The sequence below is a fragment of the Perca fluviatilis genome, chromosome 21, assembly GCF_010015445.1.
Source record: "Perca fluviatilis chromosome 21, GENO_Pfluv_1.0, whole genome shotgun sequence".
NCBI lineage: Eukaryota > Metazoa > Chordata > Actinopteri > Perciformes > Percidae > Perca > Perca fluviatilis.
The window spans coordinates 28,096,509-28,120,978 of record NC_053132.1 but is presented as its reverse complement, the minus strand read 5'-3'; the positions used below and the strand labels follow the sequence as shown (position 1 = coordinate 28,120,978).

The 24,470-nt window shown below is 42.5% G+C and overlaps 1 protein-coding gene across 6 annotated transcripts in view; it reads left to right on the top strand.

The window, feature by feature from the left end:
• The first annotated feature begins 10,769 nt into the window (after positions 1-10,769).
• The window catches only part of LOC120551360 (protein shisa-6), a 74,129-nt gene continuing 60,428 nt past the window's right edge, over positions 10,770-24,470 (top strand). For all 6 annotated transcript variants that reach the window (XM_039788764.1, XM_039788763.1, XM_039788760.1 and 3 more), the window contains exons 1-3: positions 10,770-11,399; positions 13,213-13,373; positions 22,711-22,812. In XM_039788764.1, coding sequence (XP_039644698.1) covers positions 10,870-11,399; positions 13,213-13,373; positions 22,711-22,812 — 793 coding nt within the window. In that variant the 5' untranslated portion in view covers positions 10,770-10,869. The remainder of the gene's footprint in view (positions 11,400-13,212; positions 13,374-22,710; positions 22,813-24,470) is intronic.

The window sequence follows — 24,470 nt, the reverse complement described above, 5'->3', positions numbered from 1 at the left end:
CTAAAATTACCTTATCTCCCTCTTCAGGCTGCATTTGAGCATTAAATATTCGAATATTATTTAAATATTTAAAAAAAATAACAAATGAAATTCCAATGGTATTATATTGGAAGATTGACAGCTCTATTTGTTAGCTGTATAAATCATTCACAGACAGGTTTAAGGATGTTCATGAACTTGGCCAGTGTTGGACAAGTTACTTTAGAACTGTAATCAATTACTCATTGAAAAAGTTATTACTAATCACTAGGGGTGGGAATCACCAGAGGCCTCAAGATAGAATATCATCATGTTATATTATTAACTATATGTTAATATTCTGCGATTTATTACTTTTTTCAAACTTTATTTTTATTTTGATAGGACAGCAGAAGACATGAAAGGGGAGAGAGAGGGGGAATGACATGCAGCAAAGTGCCGCAGTAGATGTGTAGAAATAGAAAAGGAGACATTATGGTTTAACAAGCAGGCAGCCCACAATTTAGAGGGATTTACAGACCGTCCAGCAGCTAGCTTAGCCTCGGTGACTGCACACAGCTCTCCAGAAGTCCCGACATCCGCTCTGGGAGTCACACACCTTCCAACTCTAAACACAGCTAAGACAAAAGACTGCTCAACATGTGAATAAGACAACTTTGGAATCAGCAGAAGTTGTGTTTCTCCTCTTCTGGTAGAGGCTAAGCTAACAACCCCTCCCCCCTCCCTGCACCAAGCTAACATGCTGGACCAGTCTGTCCACTGGACGCAGACATACCAAACTGATATCAACCCTCCATTAAACTGAACGTCAAAGTAATATAGCATTACTGGGAGAAGTCAGTGTCCCTTCCAATTACAGGATAATGGCAAATGCTAACGTGGTGGAACAATAGCACAGGCACAGACAAAGGAGTTCAACTTTTTTATTTGTAACAGGATAGTCTCACTTTGCCAGACCCTCCTCCACAGCACTGCAAAGTAAGGTCTGGTTAGTCCACACAGCATTCTGGGATGATAGAAAAACGTGCTCTGGATTATTGGCATTTCTTTAAACCAATCACAATCGTCTTGGGTGGCGCTAAGCTCTGGACGGAGCCACGGTGCGTCTGCTAAATAGCCTCAGGAAGGAACTTGTACGTTCAAAAGTTATTTTAGTTGTGCAACAGAAAACTCAGATTGGACAGATAGTCTAGCTAGCTGTCTGGATTTACCCTGCAGAGATCTGAGGAGCAGTTAACCATAGTCCTCATAAATCCACCGGAGTTTAGAAATCCAACACAAAGACAGAGGAAGGGGATGGACATCCAGTGGAAGCTCCGGCGGCACTGGAGTAATCCCGGAAATGAAACTTCATCGATATAGACTAGTAACAGCACGAATGTGGTCTTCTTCTTTCAAAAGTTGCAGTCTTGCTTTACAAATGTCCTTTATTTGCTTATGACTACATTATACAGTACAGGCCAAAAGTTTGGACACACCTTCTCATTCAATGCGTTTTCTTTATTTTCATGACTATTTACATTGTAGATTCTCACTGAAGGCATCAAAACTATGAATGAACACATATGGAATTATGTACTTAACAAAAAAGTGTGAAATAACTGAAAACATGTCTTATATTGTAGATTCCTCAAAGTAGCCACCCTTTGCTTTTTTGATAGCGCTGCAAACCCTTGGTGTTCTCTCAATGAGCTTCATGGGGTAGTCACCTGAAATGGTTTTCACTTCACAGGTGTGCCTTGTCAGGGTTAATTAGTGGAATTTTTTTCCCTTATTAATGGGGTTGGGACCATCAGTTGTGCTGTGCAGAAGTCAGGTTGATACACAGCCGACAGCCCTATTGGACAACTGTTAGAATTCATATTATGGCAAGAACCAATCAGCTAAGTAAAGAGAAACGAGTGACCATCATTACTTTACCAAATGAAGGTCAGTCAGTCCGGAAAATTGCGAAAACTTTGAATGTGTCCCCAAGTGCAGTCGCAAAAACCATCAAGCGCTACAACGAAACTGGCTCACATGAGGACCGCCCCAGGAAAAGAAGACCAAGTCACCTCTGCTGCTGAGGATAAGTTCATCCAAGTCACCAGCCTCAGAAATCGCAAGTTAACAGCAGCTCAGATTAGAGACCAGATGAATGCCACACAGATTTCTAGCAGCAGATACATCTCTAGAACAACTGTTAAGAGGAGACTGTGCAAATCAGGCCTTCATGGTCAAGTTGCTGCTAGGAAACCACTGCTAAGGAGAGGCAACAAGCAGAAGAGATTTGATTGGGCCAAGAAACACAAGGAATGGACATTAGACCAGTGGAAACCTGTGCTTTGGTCTGATGAGTCCAAATTTGAGATCTTTGGTTCCAACCGCCGCGTCTTTGTGCGACGCAGAAAAGGTGAACGGATGGATTCTACATGCCCGGTTCCCACCGTGAAGAATGGAGGAGGTGTGATGGTGTGGGGGTGCTTTGCTGGTGACACTGTTCGGGATTTATTCAAAATTGAAGGCATACTGAACCAGCATGGCTACCACAACATCCTGCAGCGACATGCCATCCCATCCGGTTTGCGTTTAGTTGGACCATCATTTATTTTTCAACAGGACAATGACCCCAAACACACCTCCAGGCTATGTAAGGGCTATTTGACCAAGAAGGAGAGTGATGGTGTGCTGCGCCAGATGACCTGGCCTCCACAGTCACCAGACCTGAACCCAATCGAGATGGTTTGGGGTGAGCTGGACCGCAGAGTGAAGACAAAAGGGCCAACAAGTGCTAAGCATCTCTGGGAACTCCTTCAAGACTGTTGGAAAACCATTCCAGGTGACTACCTCTTGAAGCTCATCAAGAGAATGCCAAGAGTGTGCAAAGCAGTAACCAGAGCAAAGGGTGGCTACTTTGAAGAAACTAGAATATAAGACATGTTTTCAGTTATTTCACACTTTTTTATTAAGTACATAATTCCATATGTGTTCATTCATAGTTTTGATGCCTTCAGTGAGAATCTACAATGTAAATAGTCATGAAAATAAAGGAAACACATTGAATGAGAAGGTGTGTCCAAACTTTTGGCCTGTACTGTATGTGTTATAAACCATTTATGAATAGTTTATATGGCTAAACATAAAGTAGAATAGAATAGAATATGTGATGAAAACAATGCAACCAAAATATATATAAATCAGTGTTTCCCATACGTTGAGAATTTACTTGTGGTGGCGCAGGATGTGACTGTGGCTGGGTTCAGTAAAACCTAGTCAAACAAAGTTTTATGAAGTTTTTATTGAAAACAATGACTAGGCTACATAACATTAACAGATACTTTCGAAATAAATAACTATTTACATATTAAACATATCAGACTAAAAGATTATACAGATACAGATGAAGTATAGCTATGATGTGCTTTGTCAATTAAATCCGGTTGGTTTGTCAAATGCTATGGTTCAGCAGATAAAATTACGGTGGCCGACAGGGGCAAACGCCCTGCAACTTCAGAAAACACATGCAAATAGACAAAACACAAGCAAATTAAGAAAACAACTACATTAATGTGACAACACATGTGCAGCATTCAGCAAACGCGCTGCATATACACACAACACAACCAAATATACAAATGCGCTGCAATTAAAAAACGATGCAAAAAGGAAAGCAAACCCCGAAAAAAGAAGCAATGCAAAAAGAAAAACAACTTCATTAATTTGACAACACATGCGCAGCATTCAGCAAACGCACAACACAACCAAATACATAAACGCGATGCAAATAAAAAACGATGCAAAAAGAAAAGCACACAAACCCCGAAAACAAATGCAAAAGAAAAACGCTGCATCCAAATTCCACAACGGAAGTTCTCCAGACCTCTGGAGGGACTTTTCAAAATAAAACCTCGTTTGGTCCGCCGTCTTCCTTTGGTGTTTTGGATGTTTTTGAACTAAACAGTACGGCAATTATGCTAATGAATACCATAACTTTTTCAGGGATGTATTACTTACAACACAATGGAGCAAGCAAAGCAGTTTTGTCTTTATGTGCAGGCCGGATTTAGGCTATTCCGTTTGATAAATCCCACAGTAAATGGCTGGTTTACTAAACAGGGAGGGACTATTTTAAATAGTCTATTTTTTGTATCTCAAGAGCGTATTGCTCCACAATATGAATACAGATTGGTCACTTATTTTGTTGTATAATCACAATATTACACTAGCAGTGGAACAGCTGATTTTCTTTGGGGGCTGGGGGAGAGCATAGTCTATGAGAGAAAAAAAAAAAAAAAAAAAAAAAAAAAAAAAGAGAGAGAGAGACGTTCAATCTCAGAACGGTGTGCAACGGTGAGCTCACAGACTGTAAATATTAAGTCTATGTTTGAGATATGTTTTCTCGTTGGGTGTGGTCTCGCTCGGGTCACAGCTGATACTCAATCAGCAGAGACGTGTCTGTAAACTCGTGGTAATAAAACATTTAAAACTGCATCAGTGTTTAACGTTGACGTTTGTTTAAGCCACATTAAATAAGAGGGGTTTAATTTCCAGGTCCGGCGCGCATCACTGAAGTGTAGACCTCATCATGTGTAATATTGTGATTATACAACAAAATAAGTGACCAATCTGTATTCATATTGTGGAGCAATTCGCTCTTGAAATACAAAAAACAGACTATTTATAATCCCTCCCTGTTTAAAAAACCAGCCAATTTACCGTTTATCAAACTGAATAAATCCCGCCTGCAAATAAACACAAAACTGCTTTGCTTGCTCCATTGTGTTGTAAGTAATACATCCCTGAAAAAGTTATTGTATTCATTAGCATGATTGCCGTACTGTTTAGTTCAAAATCATCCAAAACACCAAAGGAAGACGAGCCGACCAAACGCGAGCTTTTATTTTGAAAGGTCGAAGCTCGAGCACGGCACCAGCCTCCCGGCTGAGACGGGAGCAGAGACATTACTAATATATTATATTATGTTATTAATAAGGGCATGAGACAGGAGTTCTCTTTTTACTATGCAGCCATACCCGACTCTAATAAAAAGGCAGAAAAGGGGTCGAAAATCCAGCTGATTAGCTGTTCCCTGTCTGGAGAACTTCCGTTGTGGAATTTGGATGCAGCGTTTTTCTTTTGCATTTGTTTTCGGGGTTTGTGTGCTTTTCTTTGACATCGTTTTTATTCCGCGCATCGGTTTTATGTATTTGGTTGTGTTGTGTATTTGCATCACGTTTGCTGAATGCTGCGCATGTGTTGTCAAATTAATGAAGTTGTTTTTCTTTTAGCATCGCTTCTTTTTTCGGGGTTTGCTTTTCTTTTTGCATCGTTTTTTAATTGCAGCGCGTTTGTATATTTGGTTGTGTTGTGTGTATATGCAGCGCGTTTGCTGAATGCTGCACATGTGTTGTCAAATTAATGAAGTTGTTTTCTTAATTTGCTTGTGTTTTGTCTATTTGCATGTGTTTTCTGAAGTTGCAGGGCGTTTGCCCCTGTCGGCCACCGTATAAAATACCTAGGCTATTATATGTAACTTAACCTTAATACAATGATCCATACAGACAGTTACATGTTATTAAAAATCTCAACACTGTCTCCTCCTAATTCCTGTTAAATCATATAAGACTAAGAATTGTTAGATCATTGTTTGTTTGTGTGTTTTATTCCGTGTTTTGGGGATCGTAAACACACAGTTTTGTAGGCTACTATAGCTACATGTCCTTGTTGCATTCATTAAGATCTTATCTGAAGATTTCTGTCATTCAAACAACTCTGAGTTATAGTTTAAAACTTTTACAGCAAACCTAATAAAATCTTGAGTTTTATCCGGGTCCATAAATACATGGATTCAGGCACGGAGAATGACAACTGAAGGCTCAGCTAGCAACGATTATCTCCGTTAGCGGTTACCTTCGGTTAGCTCCATTATAAAGATATGGAGTGGAGGAGACTTCCGCGGACAGGGTTAACAACCAAACTTTGATGAATGACATTCAGCGATGTGGCCATTTCTAGGGTTTGTTAATACAGTTAATCACACGGTAAAACCACCAGCAGCATGCTACTAGCCTGAGGTGAAGCATTGACGCTGTCATGCATGCGGAGCGCGACTTCACAAGGGGGAGGGGCTGGAGGCCGCTGGTCTGTGTGCGCTGTAAAAAATACATTGTTGATTGGAAAAAAATGTAATTCGGATTTTGGTGGGTCTCAATCTACCTGGTGTGCCCAAATAGAACCTAGGTATGGGAAACACTGAATCCATAAAATAATAGCAGCAGTGATCATACACCCATAAGAAAAAAGCAGGGATGTTGTAATAACACCAAATGCAGCCTCATACACGATGCATCCTCAGTCATGTTTACTGCAGGAACAGAAATGGATCTAAAACATTAATGGAACATCATCCCAGTCGGTCACAAACGGCAGCACACAGATGTAGAAGACTCGGGCAAAAACATGATCTTCCATCTATGCATTACGGCTGCTTTAGGGCCACGTAGGCCTACGAGGTACAGTAACAGGATTCATCAATCATGGAATAGCAGTAAGGGCTGTATTCCTGCTGTGTGTTTGCATATTTTGCACCACTGTGTGCTTTTATGTGATGCCCTTATCCATATGTCTCTGAGTACATCTCATGTTGAAGTCCTAGAAAGTAGTGCAGTACTGAGGAGTTTAAATTTTTCATTACAACGAGTATGGATGGCATCGTAAAACGTGGTTACCAAGCAACTGCTTCTCAGCCTCCCAATCAGCGGCGTTGCTGGTTTGAGATTCAGACACAAATATCATCACACTCTCTTTTCCTTCTCTGTGTGTCACTCAGTGTGCAAAACCTTTATTGAATGGATTCATTTGATAGGTAGTAAATGAAAAAACAAGTGCTTTTGATCAAAATGTCTTCCAATTTAGTGTCCTGAAGGACAAATCTATTTCCTGAGTCAGTCTATCAACTTCAGCCTGATGTGCTGAAGGTGTATAAGCCATTCAGGAGATACTGTACATTTTATAGGAAAGGGCTTAGACTTTAAATTAGGATCTTTTGGTACCCTAACCTGCTGCCAGTCACACCACTGGTGATAGTGAAAAAGATGCTTATGCAAAGCATTTTTTCCTCTACTGTTCCTGTCAGAGAGCTTTTGAAATCCCTTTTCTAATGAGAGCTGGCATTCCACCTTCCTTCAGTATTTCCTCCAGAGGGGAAGCAGGGAGGGTTAGCGACAGAAGGGGGTGACAGCAGTGAAAGTAACACATTGTCATTGAAAGTCTTCTGCTCTCAGCTTATAGAGAAGTCTTACTTGGGTTTATGTTTGTCTGTTTTATAAACAATATTATATGCTTGCAAGGCGGCGGTCAGCTGTGTGACCTCCATCTGCAGCGGCGATATCTGATCTGGCACCACTGGCTTTGACAGGCCGTGCTGATGGAGGCGGATTCAGGCAGCTTTTAAAGGTCCCATAATAATCACTTTTCATTGTTTTCAATTGTACCACAGCGCAGAAATATGAATTGTCTTTGTATATTTTGCAAATAAATGTAGTTTAGGTAAAAAATATTTTAAGGATAAGGCTGTGTTCTATATTCTTTAATCTAAACAAATCCCATGGAAAGAACAAAACCAAGATTTTTTCTTCTTTATAAGCTTGACATCATCCCTGAGCCACTGGTTCCTACTGAACAGGGACGTGCACAGGTACGGGCTATTGTTGCCCGGGCAACTGCCCGTTTGCCCTGATTGGCTTAGCTGCCCCTCTGGTGAAAGAACCTAAATAAACTTTTCTTTCTTTCTTTTTTTTTTTTTGCTGTTGTTGCTGCATCAATACGACCATTTAAATCAAATTAAATCGCTATATCATCCAATCTTGCCCTCAGCAATGCCCACTGCCCCCTGTCACGTGACTTTGTTTTCTCACACACGGAGCAGTGCAAGAGGGAAAGCCAAGCCTTTCTGCCTTCACGTGAGTTTTAAAAATTATGGAGATTATGACAAATGCCCTGTGAACAGTAACCAAAAAATCCACTTGAGCTTTGAATAAAGTGCAGCTTCAGCTTGTACCGTTTGCATCACTTCATGCAGCATTGCCTTAGCTATAGTAACGTAAAATGCTACATTATTGTCTTTTATCCAGATTAGAGCAATAGCCCCTCCAAATGCCTTCCCTGCTACTGAACATGTTGATTTTTAAAAGAGGGGCACAACATATAGTTACATAATAGTTACAATGCTGTGTTGTGATTGGTTAACACTGTACGTCACTGCTCCAAGCTGGAAACACACTATGATTTAAAGCTAGATTTTCATCCTGATTTGGCCACGGCCATTTTCCTGATTGTGGCGAGTCTGCACTTATTGCAGTAAACAGAGGATGTCATCATGGACAGTTGGCACATAGCAGCTTTAATGAGTGTGTTCTCACCTCCTGACCTACTGAGTGCTACCTTTCCACTTTAAATACTGCAAACAAGACTTTTAGTAAAACCTCAAACACACACACACACACACACACACACACACACACACGCACATGGGGGAGGGTTGATTATAAAAGTGCCTTTTGGCGAATAATTAGAGTAAGTTAATCATTGTTTTATTATTTAGGCAAAACTATCTTGTTTGTGTAACTCACCACACACACACACACACACACACACACACACACACACACACACACACACACACACACACACAAAGAGTGGTCATAATCAGCCTACACTAGTTGCATTGTACATACTGGGTAAATGAAGTCACTCCAAACCTTTCAAATGAGCAGGGAAACATACAGTATTTGGTTTTTAATCAAGTGTTTCTACACTCCTTTGGTGTGCTCTTGTTCAAGCCTTGACTCACAGCAAGACATTCACACAGCCATACCTGCATTTGCAATAGAGGAGGAAGGACTTTAAGCTCCAAATGTTCTGTTTTTCCATTATCACTTACAATTGGGAAAATCTTGTAATGTGTCCTGGACCTGATGTTGTGATAAGGTTGCTGGAAAATGGATTTTGAATAATAATCACAATAAACACCTGTGATCACAAGTTTACTGTGTATAGATAAAGAGAAACCTTTTCATCCTTTGTATTTTGCTCCTCCAGACTATCTGTCCTGGGCCTTAAGCCACTCTGTCTCTTCTCTGTTCTGTGCAAGTGTTCCTTTGACTCACATCATTACAGCCTGCTGTCAGAAACAATGTGCTGTATGATCTTCATGTTGAATGTGTTCCTATCCAAGGCGGATAATTCCAATTTAAGGTCCCGCTCTCGGCCTGCAGCTACCACACCTCTCTGTAGCTGCTCATGTCAAGACAACCGCTGTAGTTTGTAGAGAGCGCTGAGCTATATTGCATCATATTTGCGCTCAACACTTGCCGATTACAAAGTGCCACTGAGAGCAGTTTGTCATCATAAACAGGCCCTATACCTGCTGGTTAGATGTTTGTTCATTAGTTTATTTGAAAGGACCTACACATAATTATACAGTGTTTTCATTGGTGAGCATGGATAGAAGAATAAAAGGCTTTTGTAACAAGGACAGAGGTGTGTGTAGGAGTGTGCTATACAGCGTTGGTTCATTTTAGCGTAGCAGTGTTGAAACACACTTGACTTGTAATTTAGCCCTATCAGTTCTCCATAATCCCCCAGGTGCCATGGCTTGGCTACAGACCAATATGAACGACTTTATCTGAAATAATGAGTGTGTTAAATGAGAGAGCACAGCCAATTACTGTTTCGTCCTGAAAATGATGCTTGTTTATGGGCAGGTAGCTGCAATAAAAGCCAGCTGTACAAAAGGTTGAGCAACTGTGTGCAAATAAACATGCCAGTGTTAAGAGAGTGGAGAGGGTTGCCGGAGAGACACAGCCCGCAAACATGACAGAGGTCTGTACAGCCATTTCATTTAGATGTGTTAATGCCAATGAGCAGGCTTTTGTTCTTGCTTGGTTACTTGACTGAGTTCTGACGCCAGCACTGAAATGATGTAAGATACAGAGGGAGGGAGAAAGCCGATAAGGAGGAGAGAAGAAGTAGAGAGAGAGGGAGAGAGGAGGGGGGTGGGGGGGGGAGAGAGAGAGGGGTTCACAGCTCTGATATTCTCCTCACTTTCAGAGACACAGACAGAGAGCAACTCCCCAGCGGGTATCCTAACTGAGGTAGGCTGGCTTATTACACTCTCACTCTTTGAATATATCAAGAAATTTATTATTAAAGTTATATTTGAATTGTATTTGAAAACACTATCAGTAATTGTCCTGTAGTCACGTTCATTTGAGTGCAGCGTTGGTATATTGTGATGCTTAACATACAGATGACATACCACATTCATTTGGAAGATGTTTGTGCTGTGTTTGACAGATTTTGTCATGTTACCACGTTGAATGTGTCATGCAAACTGCAAAAACGATTCCAAACGGGATGTATTCTCATGGCAAAATCTGTCAAGTTATTTGGACGTGTAGAAGCCTACTAAATAAATAATGACGTGACTCTGACGTCGTGAAAATACCTAATGAGCCCATTTGGCTTATTTGTTCTACAGCCTAACTTTGACTGGAGCATAACTGACTGGGGCTCCAGGAATCAGCACCTTGGACAGCGACGCACCTGCTCTCACACGCCACTCAGCCGAGGGAGAGAGCGCAGAGCCCGGGCACCCAGCAGCTCCCCTCCCGGTCAGGATACGATGCTCTGCTGCCACGATGGGTCGCAGTTTTTCCGTTGCATAATAGCAGCCGAGAAATGCCCTTGACCCCCCCCCAAAAAAATTTTTTCCGCCCCCCCGCCGCCCCACCCCCCCCCCCCCCCAGGGGAAGACTCGGCGGCGAAACTTATGCAAGACTAAACCCTACATGTTTAACTAGAGTTAAAGTGTCTTTGCCGAAACATCAGACTTAAGTTATTCACACTACAATGGGGATAAGGCACCTTTTGTTGCTGCTAATATACCTGGACCCGCTGTGCGTGCTGAGCGCCGCTGCAGGCGGTAAAAAGCCCAAGCCGGCGCCCCGGAAGGCTCCCAAAGCAACGGCGGTCCCCACGGCCGTTCCGCAGAAGACCCCGCAGCCGGCGCCCGCCAGCAACCACGACACATGCCTGGGCTACTACGACGTGAGCGGGCAGTATGACAAACTGTTCGAGTGCAACAACACGGACCACCGGTACTGCTGCGGGACGTGCTACCTGCGCTTCTGCTGCGAGTACAAGAAAGACCGGCTGGATCAGAAAGCCTGCAAGAACTACCAGACGCCGGTGTGGGTGCAGACGGCACCCACACCTGACCCCCTCCCGACCGGGGAAACGTACGATCCGAGCATGGATCAGACCAGCACGGCGGTGTACATCACCTGTGGGATCATAGCCTTCATCATAGTGGTGGGAGTGTCGGTCAAAGTCGCCTACGACAAAGCTACAGAGCCGCCTCAGGAAATGAATATACATAGGTGAGTGGGCAGAAGACATATAACATATTATGTGAGAATGAATCCACGCAGTGTGTTTATAGCACAAATATTTACTCTGCTCATCTTTACTTTACAATGTTGTCCCCTCAGTGAGATAGAAAGAGAAACAAAGTCCCATCCTAAGAGATCATCACGTGCTAGATATATAGACCATGACTGTTATGGTCGTATAACAGTATAGACTTGTTTGCAGTCAGGGGTCAAAGGTCAAGATTCATGTCAGAAACAAGCCTAGAGCCATGTTAATGCAGTAGTCTCCGATGTACCATAATACAACTTATTATATTTATATCTTAAGTCTGAGTGTTTATTTCCCTATATTAGAAATAGTGAACCAGAAATCACACTGACAGTATGTTTGAATTTTTCAGATCAGATTAGAATTGCGACAGATGTTAAATCCCAAAGAAGTACATGGGAATGAAAGATACAAATAGTTACCAAGGAGTTAAAAGAGAACTATTACAGTCATTGTGGTAGACTGGTGCACATGGAATGTGTGTGTGTGTGTGTGTGTGTGTGTGTGTGTGTGTGTGTGTGTGTGTGTGTGTGTGTGTGTGTGTGTGTGTGTGTGTGTGTGTGTGTGTGTGTGTGTGTGTGTGTGTGTGTGTGTGTGTGTGTGTGTGTGTGTGTGTGTGTGTGTGTGTGTGTGTGTGTGTGTGTGGTGAGTTACACAAATAAGACAGTTTTGCTTAAATAATAAAACAGTGATTAACTTACTCTAATTATTCGCCCTTGATGCCCAACGTTTATATTGGATAATAACTATTGCATTATATTTTTCCGTTAAGCTGGGATAAAAATGGCGTCTCGCATGTTTGAATCACTATAGCCCAGATATTTTGTACATGAGGCAACCAAGTCAAGGCAGCCAGCTGTCAAACATCCTCTGCACATCAGCACAAGGCTGTCTGGTGTGATCAGGTGGGGTTTTGACAAGAATGTTTAGCAGAGATGGGATACCATGGTGAATGATTGCATCTCAGCTCCTCAGCTGACTCCTGGGGCTTCACCATACCAAGAGTGGACCACATGTTGTAGACTGTTCCTACATCAGTAAACAAATGCTGACACACATTATTTCCTCAAGATTGAATAGCTTTTTTTATTTGATGCATTATTCAAAACTTGAGCAATCTTAAGACTGTGCATAATGGATAGTGTTAACGTTGCGGCTGTATCAAGGTCGTGTGACATGCATGCACCACTGCACATTCAATAAGGAACAGGAAGGGGGTGGGGGGGGTGGGTGAAGCTAAAATATGAATTTAAAAGCAAAGGTTACGTCGGTGATACATTTGTGGTCGTACAAAAGCTTTGAGCTGCTGCAGCGCTGCAAAAGTAATTTGATTTCCTCTTTCAAAAGCAATGCCAGAAAAAGCAAACAAACACTTTTTGAACTTTCTTTCATCGTGATTGCTTCTCCCTCTCTTCCTCTCTCTCCTCCCTCGAGGACTCCATCCTTCCACATGCACCTGGTGCCGTCTGAAAAACATTCAAATTCAACCCAATTAGACAAGATACTCACACATCCAATGTTATTTCTCTTGCAAATGAACATTCGTCATGTTCCCAGATGCATAAAAAAAAGAAAAGAACAGAGCAGCCCTGAATTACCCATAATAGCACAACACTTTCTTGACAATTAGCAGCCATTCGGCGTGCAGAAAACAGACGTGCTACCACTTCATTTTAAACTGAGTTCAGCTGCACTGAGAGAGAAAAACTGTACAAGAAGAGAAACATGGTGCAGCATTAACAGCCATTCTTGTTTGTTGTTCTCGGGTTGCAGGGCCCTCGCAGACATCCTGAGGCAGCAGGGGCCCATCCCCATCTCACAATACGACTGTGAGAACTTTGCAGCGATGAACGGCTCACCCAAAGACAACACGCCGCTCAGAACCTCATCCAAGAACCACTACACCCCTGTTCACACCTCCAAATCCAACCACGGTAAGAGCTCTCCTCTCTCTCCACTCAATACTCACAGCTTCATAAGCATCCACTAGTTGATGTGTCACGACTGTTGGTCAAACACAGCTTGAAGGCCGGTTTCACTCTCAGTGTGTCTTTGTACAGCATTTGCAATACATTGATTGTTTCGGCGCAAGATTCTGCATTCCCCTCCAAAGATCAGCCACTGTGCTCACCCTTTCAGCGGTGTAATCTCCGATGTTAATATCCAGTAATCATCCGATTTGAGCAAGAGAGTGCGAGGGAGAGAGCGGCAGAGAAAAGACGGGCCTGCTAGCGGAGATAATTACAGGCTGGCAAGGTAGCGCGGCCCCGCACTCTCTGACAGGCTGCAAGTGATGGCCTCTCAGTCACGCAGTGGGTGAATCACACGCTGTGCACATGGCGTGGTTTAACGCAGCCATTCAGACAACAGGCAGGGAGCATAAATCCATAATATGGCCAAAAACGGTGCAGGAAAAGCAGGTTGATCCAGGGGAAGCCAGTCAGCGCCGGCAGCTTCCTCCACAAAGCAGGTGTTATCAGATCGAAAGAGGCAAAGACACTCAAGGAGAGGGACACAGATGGAAAATAATGAGATATATGAAACACAAAGGAGTCGGTGAGATGGAAAGAAAAACAGAAAGATGAGTGCTAATGATAAGTAAAGAAATATTCCAATGGGGAAAAGTGTAGTTGTTGATTTCAGCCGAAATGATGATGTGTGCGCAGTTAGCTTTAAAAAGACTTATGAACACATATAGGTAGAATACATCAATCAAAGAATTCTTATTGGGTGAAATGTCGCTAAAAACGTACATCTCCAAATCTGCCGATTTTAAACTTTTAAGTAAAACTGAAAGACTAACTTTTCCTTTCTGGGTTGCGATATTTCTCCAAAACTCAAAAGATGACATTTTGGAGCACAGCGATGTGCATAATGGTCTCTTCAATCTTTTCGTAATATTTCTGTATTTTTCAAAACATGTTTTATGAATTAACTTAGATGAACGTCGGTTTTGCTTTTGTTCATGAAACAGAGATCATCACATTCTTTGCACTCTGTTTCATTACTTCTAGGGGTGGGGAAAAAATCGATACAGCATACGATCATAATATGTTTCGTGGCAATACTGTAGCGTTACACGCCAAGTATCGATCTATTATTACATACGTAAATTGCACATGAGAATTAAACTTTTTGGTACTAGAATAATACAATTTATTGCTTTTTCAGTCCACTAGAACAAACTTACTTAATTTACTTTGTAAACAAAGTTGAAAAAGTTTTCCTTTGGGGACATCATTTAAAGTTGGAAAAAAAGGCAATAAATCGCAATATATTGCAGAATATCACAATATGTTAAAAACCGCAATAATATCATGTCGTGACATAAGTATCATGATAATGGTATGGTGGGGCCTCTGGTCATTCCCATCCCCACTTCTTCCACCCTACACTACAACACAGCAACATGCTGTTCATACTATCACAGCAAATATTGGGTTAAGAAAGATGTATTTCTTCTTTTTAAAGATTCTTTTTTTGCGCATTTTGGACCTTTATTTGAACAGCTTAGACTTGAAAGGGAAGAGAGAGGGGGAATGACATGCAGCAAAGGGCTGCAGGTCGGAGTCGAACCCGCGGCTGCTGCGTCAAGGAGTAAACCTCTATGTATGGGCGTGGGCTATACCAGGTGAGCTACCCAGGCGCCCAGAAACATGTCTTTCTCTGAGGACCAGGAGTGTGGTGGCACTATGGGGACACCTACAGAAATGTCTCACTTTCGCTGCCTGCAAGACCCAATCAGATTCCACACAGCCTTTTAGACCTCAACATGTGTCTGTGTCAGTATTAGTAGATTAAATCCAGGGTTTTCACTGGCATTATAAGGTTTAGGTGCAGCACACGAGCCGTTTTGGACAGCAACTAAGCCAAATGAACGTAATTAAAAGACTTTTCTCAGAACTAATGATTGTAGTTTGACTTCTTTAGCAAGTTTTGTCTTTAAGCTTTTTGAATGTTATTGATGTATTTTCTGCTCTAGCTTTTCCAACGTTTTAGACACAGATACTATGGTGATAATAACGCTCCAAAATGATGAGAAAAAAAAGCGCAAAACTACCCCAAAGAGACACAAAAATGACATTAAATGTTTGGGGGAAATTGTTTTTGTTTTATTGAAAAACGCCAAATGGAAAATCACAGTTAAAAGCAATAGATAAAAAAAAACGATGATTTAACGATGTGAAATAGTTACTGTTACAATGCTTAGCTAACCCGGGCTCGTAGAACAAAGAAACACAGCTACTAAAGGCTAAGCTCGTAACATTAATGGTATTGGTCTCCTGTCCCTGCGTGATGCCTTTAACGCCAGAACGAGACCTGTGCTTGCCTGGATGAGAGTTTGCTCCTCTGCGTCGGGATTGGCGAGCCCGCTCTCCCTGCTGTAGTTCAGGCTACTTCCTGAAACAATCTCCTGAATGAAACTCCCCCCCCCAAACACACACACACACACCTGCTGTTTGGCCGTTCTCTAAATAATAAATTGTGAATACTTTCAGCGGTGTTTGGGTCGACAGACTCTTGTGTGTCACGTTAAGCTGGCCTCTTTCTGCCACATTGCCGTCTATCACTTGCTGGGAACATTTTCTTGCAGCTCAGTGTTGGTCACGACCACAGTCTGCGCTGGTTCACTTAGTGTCTCCCTCTCTCGTCTGCTGCATCAGTCTATCGCTAATGGTCAGTAGCCAGCCGTGCACGGCGGACACACAGCTGCACGTGGCAGGCTGCGTTCACTAAGTCCTTGCATACATTTATACTCAGTAAAGGTCGAGCATCACTTTATCTGTCTCTCTGCATGACTATTTTGCCTGCTTGCACACAATCACTGCAACGAGAACACAAATCAGCTCAGTGTAGCACAGCCTTCATCGGGGGACCATGGCAGTCCTGATGGGGTTGGACATGAAAGACAGTGACAGTCCGGGCCAAAGCGTGGTTAATGTGTGCATATAAATTGGGAGCTCCGCTCGATGCCTTCACAGGCTCCAAGGTGCACTCACTCTCTGGAAAATGCATATTCATGTGCGCCTAAATGGACATTTGGCACAGAGCGGGGAGGCAGGCCTCTTAAGGTGAGAAAGAATGGCACTTCACATCCGGAGGCTTTTTCAGATACTTTTAAATCAGGTGGCAAGACCTCACAAAGCAAGTGGCTAAAGGGCCCAAGAGGATCCTATTAACTAATGTCAAGAGTGGGAATAACATCCGTTCCTCCTTTCATCCTCAACATGCGACCGTGCTCTCAGCAGTAATAATTTATTTCATCCTCAGAGCTTTGTTTAGACTCAATTCTAAAAATACATGCTGATTTATTTTTTTCACATTGCAGGCCTTTTGTAGTGACATGGTACCCTTGGTGCACTGCAAAAACGTCCCTGCATTTTTAGAACGATATATTCCTTTAAAAAAACAGAGCCCAAAGCAAAACAGTACAGGCTGCATAATATGATACCAGGGCAAGTGCTGCTATTTCTATTCGTATCCACTCTGCATTGTTGTGCGCTCAGATCCTCCGTGTTGTGCCCCCGGCCAAAACACGGAGTAGACCTTGAAAGGGTGGAGGAGATACCTTTACCGGAGTTGGCCTCTGGTTAAAGTAAACAATAACCGCTTCTCCAGTAATGCAGTTTGGCCCACAGCTCTCTTCAGATGAAGTGGATTTATTTACCGCACACCACAGGCAAAGATTTGCCTCTCTTTTTGTTTTTTGAAAAGTGTTGCTTGGTTTCCTCTCTGACATTTTCCTAATACGCAGAATGATGAAATATAGTTTTCAGGTAGTGCAGAGAGAAGCGGTTTCCTCCGTCTCAGTTTACTCAACAGAAACCAAAGAAAAACAATTTCTCCCAAATAGCACTCCTGCAAAAAAACAAAGAATAGGCAAACTGGATTATGAGTTATGGCTCTGTGTTTACTGCACCAGAGGAACCAGAATAAGCAGGATATAGGAATGACGATGTTGGAGCGGCCAGCGTCTCTCCGTGTCGGAGCTATTCCAGCACTGCAAACATCGGAGCCGTCGGTTCGTTTAGTCTGAGCCGAGCGCTCAAAGGTCACCTGCTGTGGACAATCAGAGGTCCTGATGATAGAATAACATCCCAGCTATTTAGCAGCTTTGACATGACCTTCAGATATTTTTATAGCACGAAGCTGTGTGTGTGTGTGTGTGTGTGTGTGTGTGTGTGTGTGTGTGTTGAGTTACCCAAACAAGAACTTTTTCCTAAATAATAAAACGATGATTAACTTACTCTAATTATCCCCCCGTTTCCTAAACCCAACCGTAGCCTCGCGATAACACGTAGCCTCGCAATACCACGCCATGTGGCTTTAGAAAGTGGCGTGTATCTTTACGCTGTGACGTTGCAGACTGCCGTCTGCTGTATACATACATACGCGGACAGCTCAAAATGCCTACAGATAACAAAAGTTTACGCAAAGTCATGATGTCATGTTGTCCACTGTGACCTCGCTGGCTCCCCATTGGCCAGATAATCACCCCCCTGCCCCCCCTGCCACCCCCACATGTTCTCTGCTGACTGCATCAACATGTTTAATAGAAGCTTCCTCCTGAGTGCACCTGTGTTAAACCTCAGCATCTGAGAGACCCTGCCTAATTGTCTCCTGCCCTAGATCTCATTATTGCCCCTGATTATGCAGCTGGACCTTTGGCCCCCTGAGTGCTCATGTGTGTGCGTGTGAAGAGCGTTCAGGTGTGGAGGCAGGGATCCATCAGCATCTCTTTCCAGCAGCGCTACTATTTCATTATGGACTGGTTGTGGATCAGGACTTACTGCACTGCACCATTACAGTCACGGGAGGACGGGGGCAGGGTTAAGAGAAAAGGGGGCATGCATTTGCCAAGACGGCATTTAAAAAGCTCCAGCGTGTATCTCAGACTGAGAGGAAGATAAAGCTAGGCAGATATGCGATGCCAAGCTCCAGCTGAACAACTTTATCGAGATGATGTCCACTCCAGCAGATCGGCATCTGATAATGCTATAAAAATCTATGTAGCATGTAAATGACCTCCGCCTGGCTGTGTTAAAGATTCATCCACCTTGGATCACTTCCCCGATGCAGTGCGACATCCAGCTCGCTTCATGATATAATTATCTTATTATTCACATGTTCCCCCTCTCAGAGGTAATTCAGAGGTTTAGGTGTCCAGTGAAGAAGTCTGATTAAAAAAAGTATTACCATATGAATCCTCAGCGACACATGGATGAGGTGAAAGTCACGATATTCTTTGTATCAAGGACGATAAATTCCTAATGCGTAGCTTCCCCCTGCAGGCTCTTTACTTTAGCTCACCTTAATGAGCTGGGAGTGGGAGCAGGAGAAATGCTTCTGAAGGGGCTCTCCGATTGGAGGGTTGTCGCAGTGGCTCGTGGAGTGGCCTACCAATGACAAAGGTGACAAAGTAAGACACATGGTGTATGTGTGTGTGTGTGTGTGTCTGTCACACACAGAATTGCTATGACTGAATGGGAAAACAACCCCAGCAGATCCTCCATGTGCAGCCGTGGGTGCATTGGTATGTGGGTGGTTCTAACATATTGCTTTTTTTCTGAGGATCATTGCACAAGGTTTGCTTGTAAGGTTAACTTTTCCACCATTTTCCCTCTTATCTGTGCCTGAGGAAAAGACACCACCGGAAGCTCTCCGTTCAACACACAAGAGTGCCACTGAGAACCTGACGGAAAAGCCAAACGCTATTTTCTTATCGCCAACAGACAGCATTATGGAAAGGATCCCTACAGAGATAGACCTTTTTTGTTAAAGAGTAAGATCCTTTTTTTTTTTAACATGAAACAGCCCCAAAATCACCATCACCAAACCCACTAGACTTCATTTTAATAAACAATACTTTTAGCGTGTATAGAGCCAGCATATTTCCATATGCACTGTTTCCCTTAAGATTTTTGTCCAGGGGGGGTAGTGACTCTCCCCCAAAAAGTTGTTGGGGGTGGGGGTTGTGCGACTTTGCCTACATTGAACATGTAATGTATGCGGACTGTTGGCGGAGCGCATGTGCCACTGAATGTATCTTTTACCCGTCTTTACCTGCAGCGCCAAACGGCGTAGGATTGTATGAGTCACAGGTGAGACAGAGAGCTTTTGCTTTGAGATTGTTGTTTCTTCAGTTTTTTGGAGCCGGCACAGAGCTGTGAAAAAGTCAATCTACTGTCAGCTGTTATCAGAGGACACAGGGGAGGGAACCAAGAAATAAAAACAGAAACTCTCAAAATGAAACTGCCAATATGTTCATTCACATTCATTAAGTCGTTTCCTGTATATCGGTAGTTTAATTTAAAAGAAATATAGACTCTTACTACACCACTATGATCTATTTCTGTGTAAAATTATAAATAGAAGACTATTTTTACACTTGTAGAGTGGATATCCGCGGAGCAGACGCACCACTACGCTGCTCTCTGCCCGGTGTCGCCAGTTTCATTGATTAAAGTGAAAGCGTAGTGTTGGAACGTCCACTTTGCATACGTTACATGTGTAATGTAGCCAGCCCGTAAGAATTGAACTTTTAAGGCGAGGAACGTACCCAATCCTCCTGCTGGGACTGAGGGGACAGTTTGTCGGTACTCTATTCTTCTGTAATCTATTTTTATTATAAAATATCCGAGCATTTCAAACACGTGTATCACACTGGACAAACACTGAACACACACTTTCCCAGAAGGCAACAGGTCACAACAGGCTATGAAACTGAAAAGCATTTCTAATTGTTTGAAACTGAAAACTGAAGCCTACAAAATGAAATACAAAATAAAATGTGTTAATTAGGAGGAGTGTTTTAATTAGTTTCACCCTGGCCATATTTAAACATTAATGGTACCCAAACATTTATGTATGGCAGTGCATTAAGCAGTAAAATGTAAAGCGACGCCGACACACCGTCCTCTCTCTCTGCTGCTGTTGGAGCTGAGTGGGAACCTGCAGGCGGTTCTTCCTGCTCCGCCATTTCATCTGTGCTCATCATAGTGAGACTGACTCGCACGCCAATCAGCTTGTTGTGCTAACCTCACACATGTTGTTAACAGTGCACAGCTAAAGGTTTACAGGTGGAAATCATGCTTGTGAGCTCTGGTTCTACACTAGTGCATCAATCTACATTCTGCCTGTGGCTGCACGCACAGGGCCGTGGCGGTATATATATTTATATATATATATATATATGTATATATATATATAAGGCTGTAATACTGTATATATATACTGTATATATACTATATATATATATATATATATATATATATATATATAGTATATACACACACAGCGAGAGGAGAGAGAGAGAGACAGAGAGAGAGAGAGATTGTTTCCCTGTTTTATTTGAATAATCTTTAGGGGAATGACGAGCTAAAACTATCCAGTAATTCAAATTTAATTTGTAAGTAATTCGCATAAATATTTCTTTTCTGCTTGTGAGCCCTCAGATTTATCTTGTGACTTCTTGGGAGGGTCTGGATCTCCACTTTGGGAAGCACTATTTTAGCTGCTGCTAATGTTGCTAATGATTAAATGACACTGGGCCCTATCTTGCACTCAACGCAATTGCCTGTGATTGTACTTTTATATAAAAAAAAAAGCAAATTTCTCTTCCTCCGCTAGGTAAAAAAATAAAATTAAAACCCAAAAGGAGGGGGGCAAAAAAAAAAAAGGGGGGGGGACACCAAACGTTCCCTGGTGCTATTTTGCAGATCCAGAAAACAATTCCGCCACAGACCAGGAAAAACCTGGTCTAAAGTCAGTGGCGCTAGTCTAAAGTCAGTGGCGCGTTACTCAGATGCTCTTTTAGGGGTGCATGCTTGGCCATAATGTAGCATGCGCACAACGCGCAAACACTTTGCTTCTCTCATCTACACGGACGCAGCAGTTCCCATTTTTACAAACCATACATAATTACAAGGAAAAATATTACTGAAAATGCGCTTCAGGTGTTTGGGTCGGTCAGGAGGCACTTTACAGTACAGTCCTCAAAAAGTCGCAGCATTCTTTGTGGCTTGTTGTGTTTTATACAACATTTTCATGAATCATGGATGTGTAGATGACATAAATGAGGAAATATTAGAGGACTTATGTACTTATATGTGTCAGTATATACATATATATACTGGTCAAAAGTTTTAGAACACCTGGATCCAGCAAAACAGCCCCAGACCATCATGCTTCCTCCTCCATGTTTGACAGTTGATGTCACACACTGAGGAACCATCCTTTCGCCTACTCGACGGCGTACAAAAATCCTGCGTGATGAACCAAAGATTTCACGTTTTGATTCATCAGTCCATAGCACCTTCTTTCAGTCTTCAGTAGTCCATTGATGATTTTTCTTGGCCCAGGCAAGCCTCTTTTTCTTTTTCTTTCTGACGTCTTAGCAATGGCTTTTTTGCTGCAACTCGACCTATCAAACCTGCAGCTCGAAGTCTTCTCTTTACAGTTGAAACTGAGACTTGCTTATTACAACCACTATTAAGCTGTGCTTGAAGCTGTTGTCCTGTGAGCCGCCTATCACGCAAGCTGTTGACTCTCAGAAACTTGTCTTCTGATTCTGTTGTGGCTTTGGGTCTGCCAGACCTCTTCCTGTCAGAGTTTCCCCCAGTTTCTAAGTGCTTTTTGATGGTGAAGAATACTGTACTCACCGACACCTTGACCTTCTTCGCAATTTCTCTGTAGGAAAGACAAACATTCTTAAGTGTTATGATGGTCTGTCTCGCTTCCATTGTTAATTGCCTTTTTCCCGCCATTTTTATAGCAACACACTACTTTCTGCAGTACAATACTGTTCAAATAATGCTCACGAAGGTATGGTACCACAGTGTGTTCCAACAATACTTTTATACAAAAAGAGGGGGTTGTAAGTAATCCAGGCAAGTTGGAACACCTGTGGGAATTGGTAGCACCAACTTTCAAAGCTTGATCAACCTCCATTGCTGCAGAACAGCTTTACGTTGTTAACCTATTTCTTGCTCCCTGAAAAAGGCCTTTTTGTAAAATACTGAAATGTACATTATTTTTCAGTATTGGGTAACCTTACTTTTTTTTTTTAACCTCAGGCAGTTCACCACTTACCATTTCAAGCTATTCATTGGACTTGAACTACAAAAATTTCTAAAACTTTTGACCAGTATGTATATGACTGCCTGACTAATTCTATCTGTGTGTGTGTGTGTGTGTGTGTGTGTGTGTGTGTGTGTGTGTGTGTGTGTGTGTGTGTGTGTGTGTGTGTGTGTGTGCGTGGTGTGTGAACAGGTCTCCACTATGGAAAGGAGAGCGTCCGAAACAGTGGCGGCGCTGAGCTTCATAGCTTCATCTCCTCTGGTTTTGTGACATTGGGTCGAGGCCATCCGAAAGGTAAAGTATCTTTTCTTTCCGCCTTTTCTTCTCTTCTCTCTCACAGGAGATCAAATTAACTCTTCTTTTCTACGAACACTGTGCTGTATACTTGCTCAATGCTAAAGCGACTCGCGTAATGTTCCACTTGCAATACCAGTAATCAACAACAAGACACGGACAAAAGGTGAAATGTTTGCAGATTCAATTTCCCTCCCAAGCAATTCACATGAACTCCTGCCTCTGCATTTTGCAATTAAATACAAGCAGACAAACACTTACTGCTGCTGATGGGCAACTACGGGGTGGAGAAGGTGACTCTGAACTCGCACACACCACACACACACACACACACACACACACACACACACACATACACATACATGCAGCCATTAGCCGGGGGGTAGGCAGAGTTTTCCCAGGGGTAATACACTGATTAGTATGCAGCCATGTTGGCCGAGCTCTAGTGATTTATTCCCATCCATTTTGGCTCCACAAATCAGCCCCTGTGTGTGTGTGTGTGTGTGTGTGTGTGTGTGTGTGTGTGTGTGTGTGTGTGTGTGTGTGTGTGTGTGTGTGTGTGTGTGTGTGTGTGTGTGTGTGTGTGTGTGTGTGTGTGCATAACTCCTTTACCTAATACCTGATACTGCTTTCCAATGTTTAATTGAATGTTTGTGCCAGATTGTGAATGCTTTAGTAAAAACCGACATGGTTACACTAGATGTAATCTGGTTCCACTGCTGCATATGTATTTCCAGCTTCTCCACTTTTATCTCTAATGGGGAAGCATATTTATGTTTACATGAAATCTAATATATTAGCTGTTTTTCTACGTGCTTTTTGCTTTTATCCCCCCCCCCCAGGTTTTATGAATCCTTATTCTCTTAAATAGATTTTCCCCTCTGTACAGATCTCATAACAACATCACTCTGGCATCTCCGGCTACTTGTCACAACAACAGCATGGGGTATGGTTTAGCGCTGAGCATCTGTGCAGTGAAATCTGTGTTTTCTTGCAGCGGGTAGCCTTTGATTCCTCTGCTGCAGAAACAAATGAAACGTGACAGATTGAGATCTTGGAAAGGTCTGCTGACACTAAGATTTCTTGCAAAAAAGTATGTAAAGCATGTGCAAGAGCCTCACTTTCTGAACAGTATTCTTCTTTCGTCTCTTTTGGACTGCCCGTGTGCCCAGAGGCAGGATTTTACTGTGGATTGCAATCTAAAATCAATGAAACATTGGTCTGAAGTTTGGTTTGGGTATTGTTACTGCTTGGTATTATCTGTAGTATTTCACAAGTGTACAATCACTTCAGGGTGGTGGAGGGAAAAACCAAGCCTCCCCCGCTCTCTCATAGTCTCTTTACAAGCACTCTTTATCTCCACAAAAGCAAAATGGCTTCAGCTACATAATCAGCACTTCTCTCCTTCACTGATTGGAGGATATAAATTGCTCCTACCTACAGCATATTCAGTGTTTTTGACAACACACAATTATGTATCTGTCCAGTTTAACGATTTACAAGTAGTCAGTAAATCCCTTGAGCCCAGTATTGAATTTGTCCAAAATCTGTGGATGGATTTTAACGTTGAGCACAGCAAATCTGTGGGCTGATGTGCACTCGCAGTGATGAGATGGAGTCATGTTAAGGTTAAACAGTCCTGTTAAATCATACTGAGC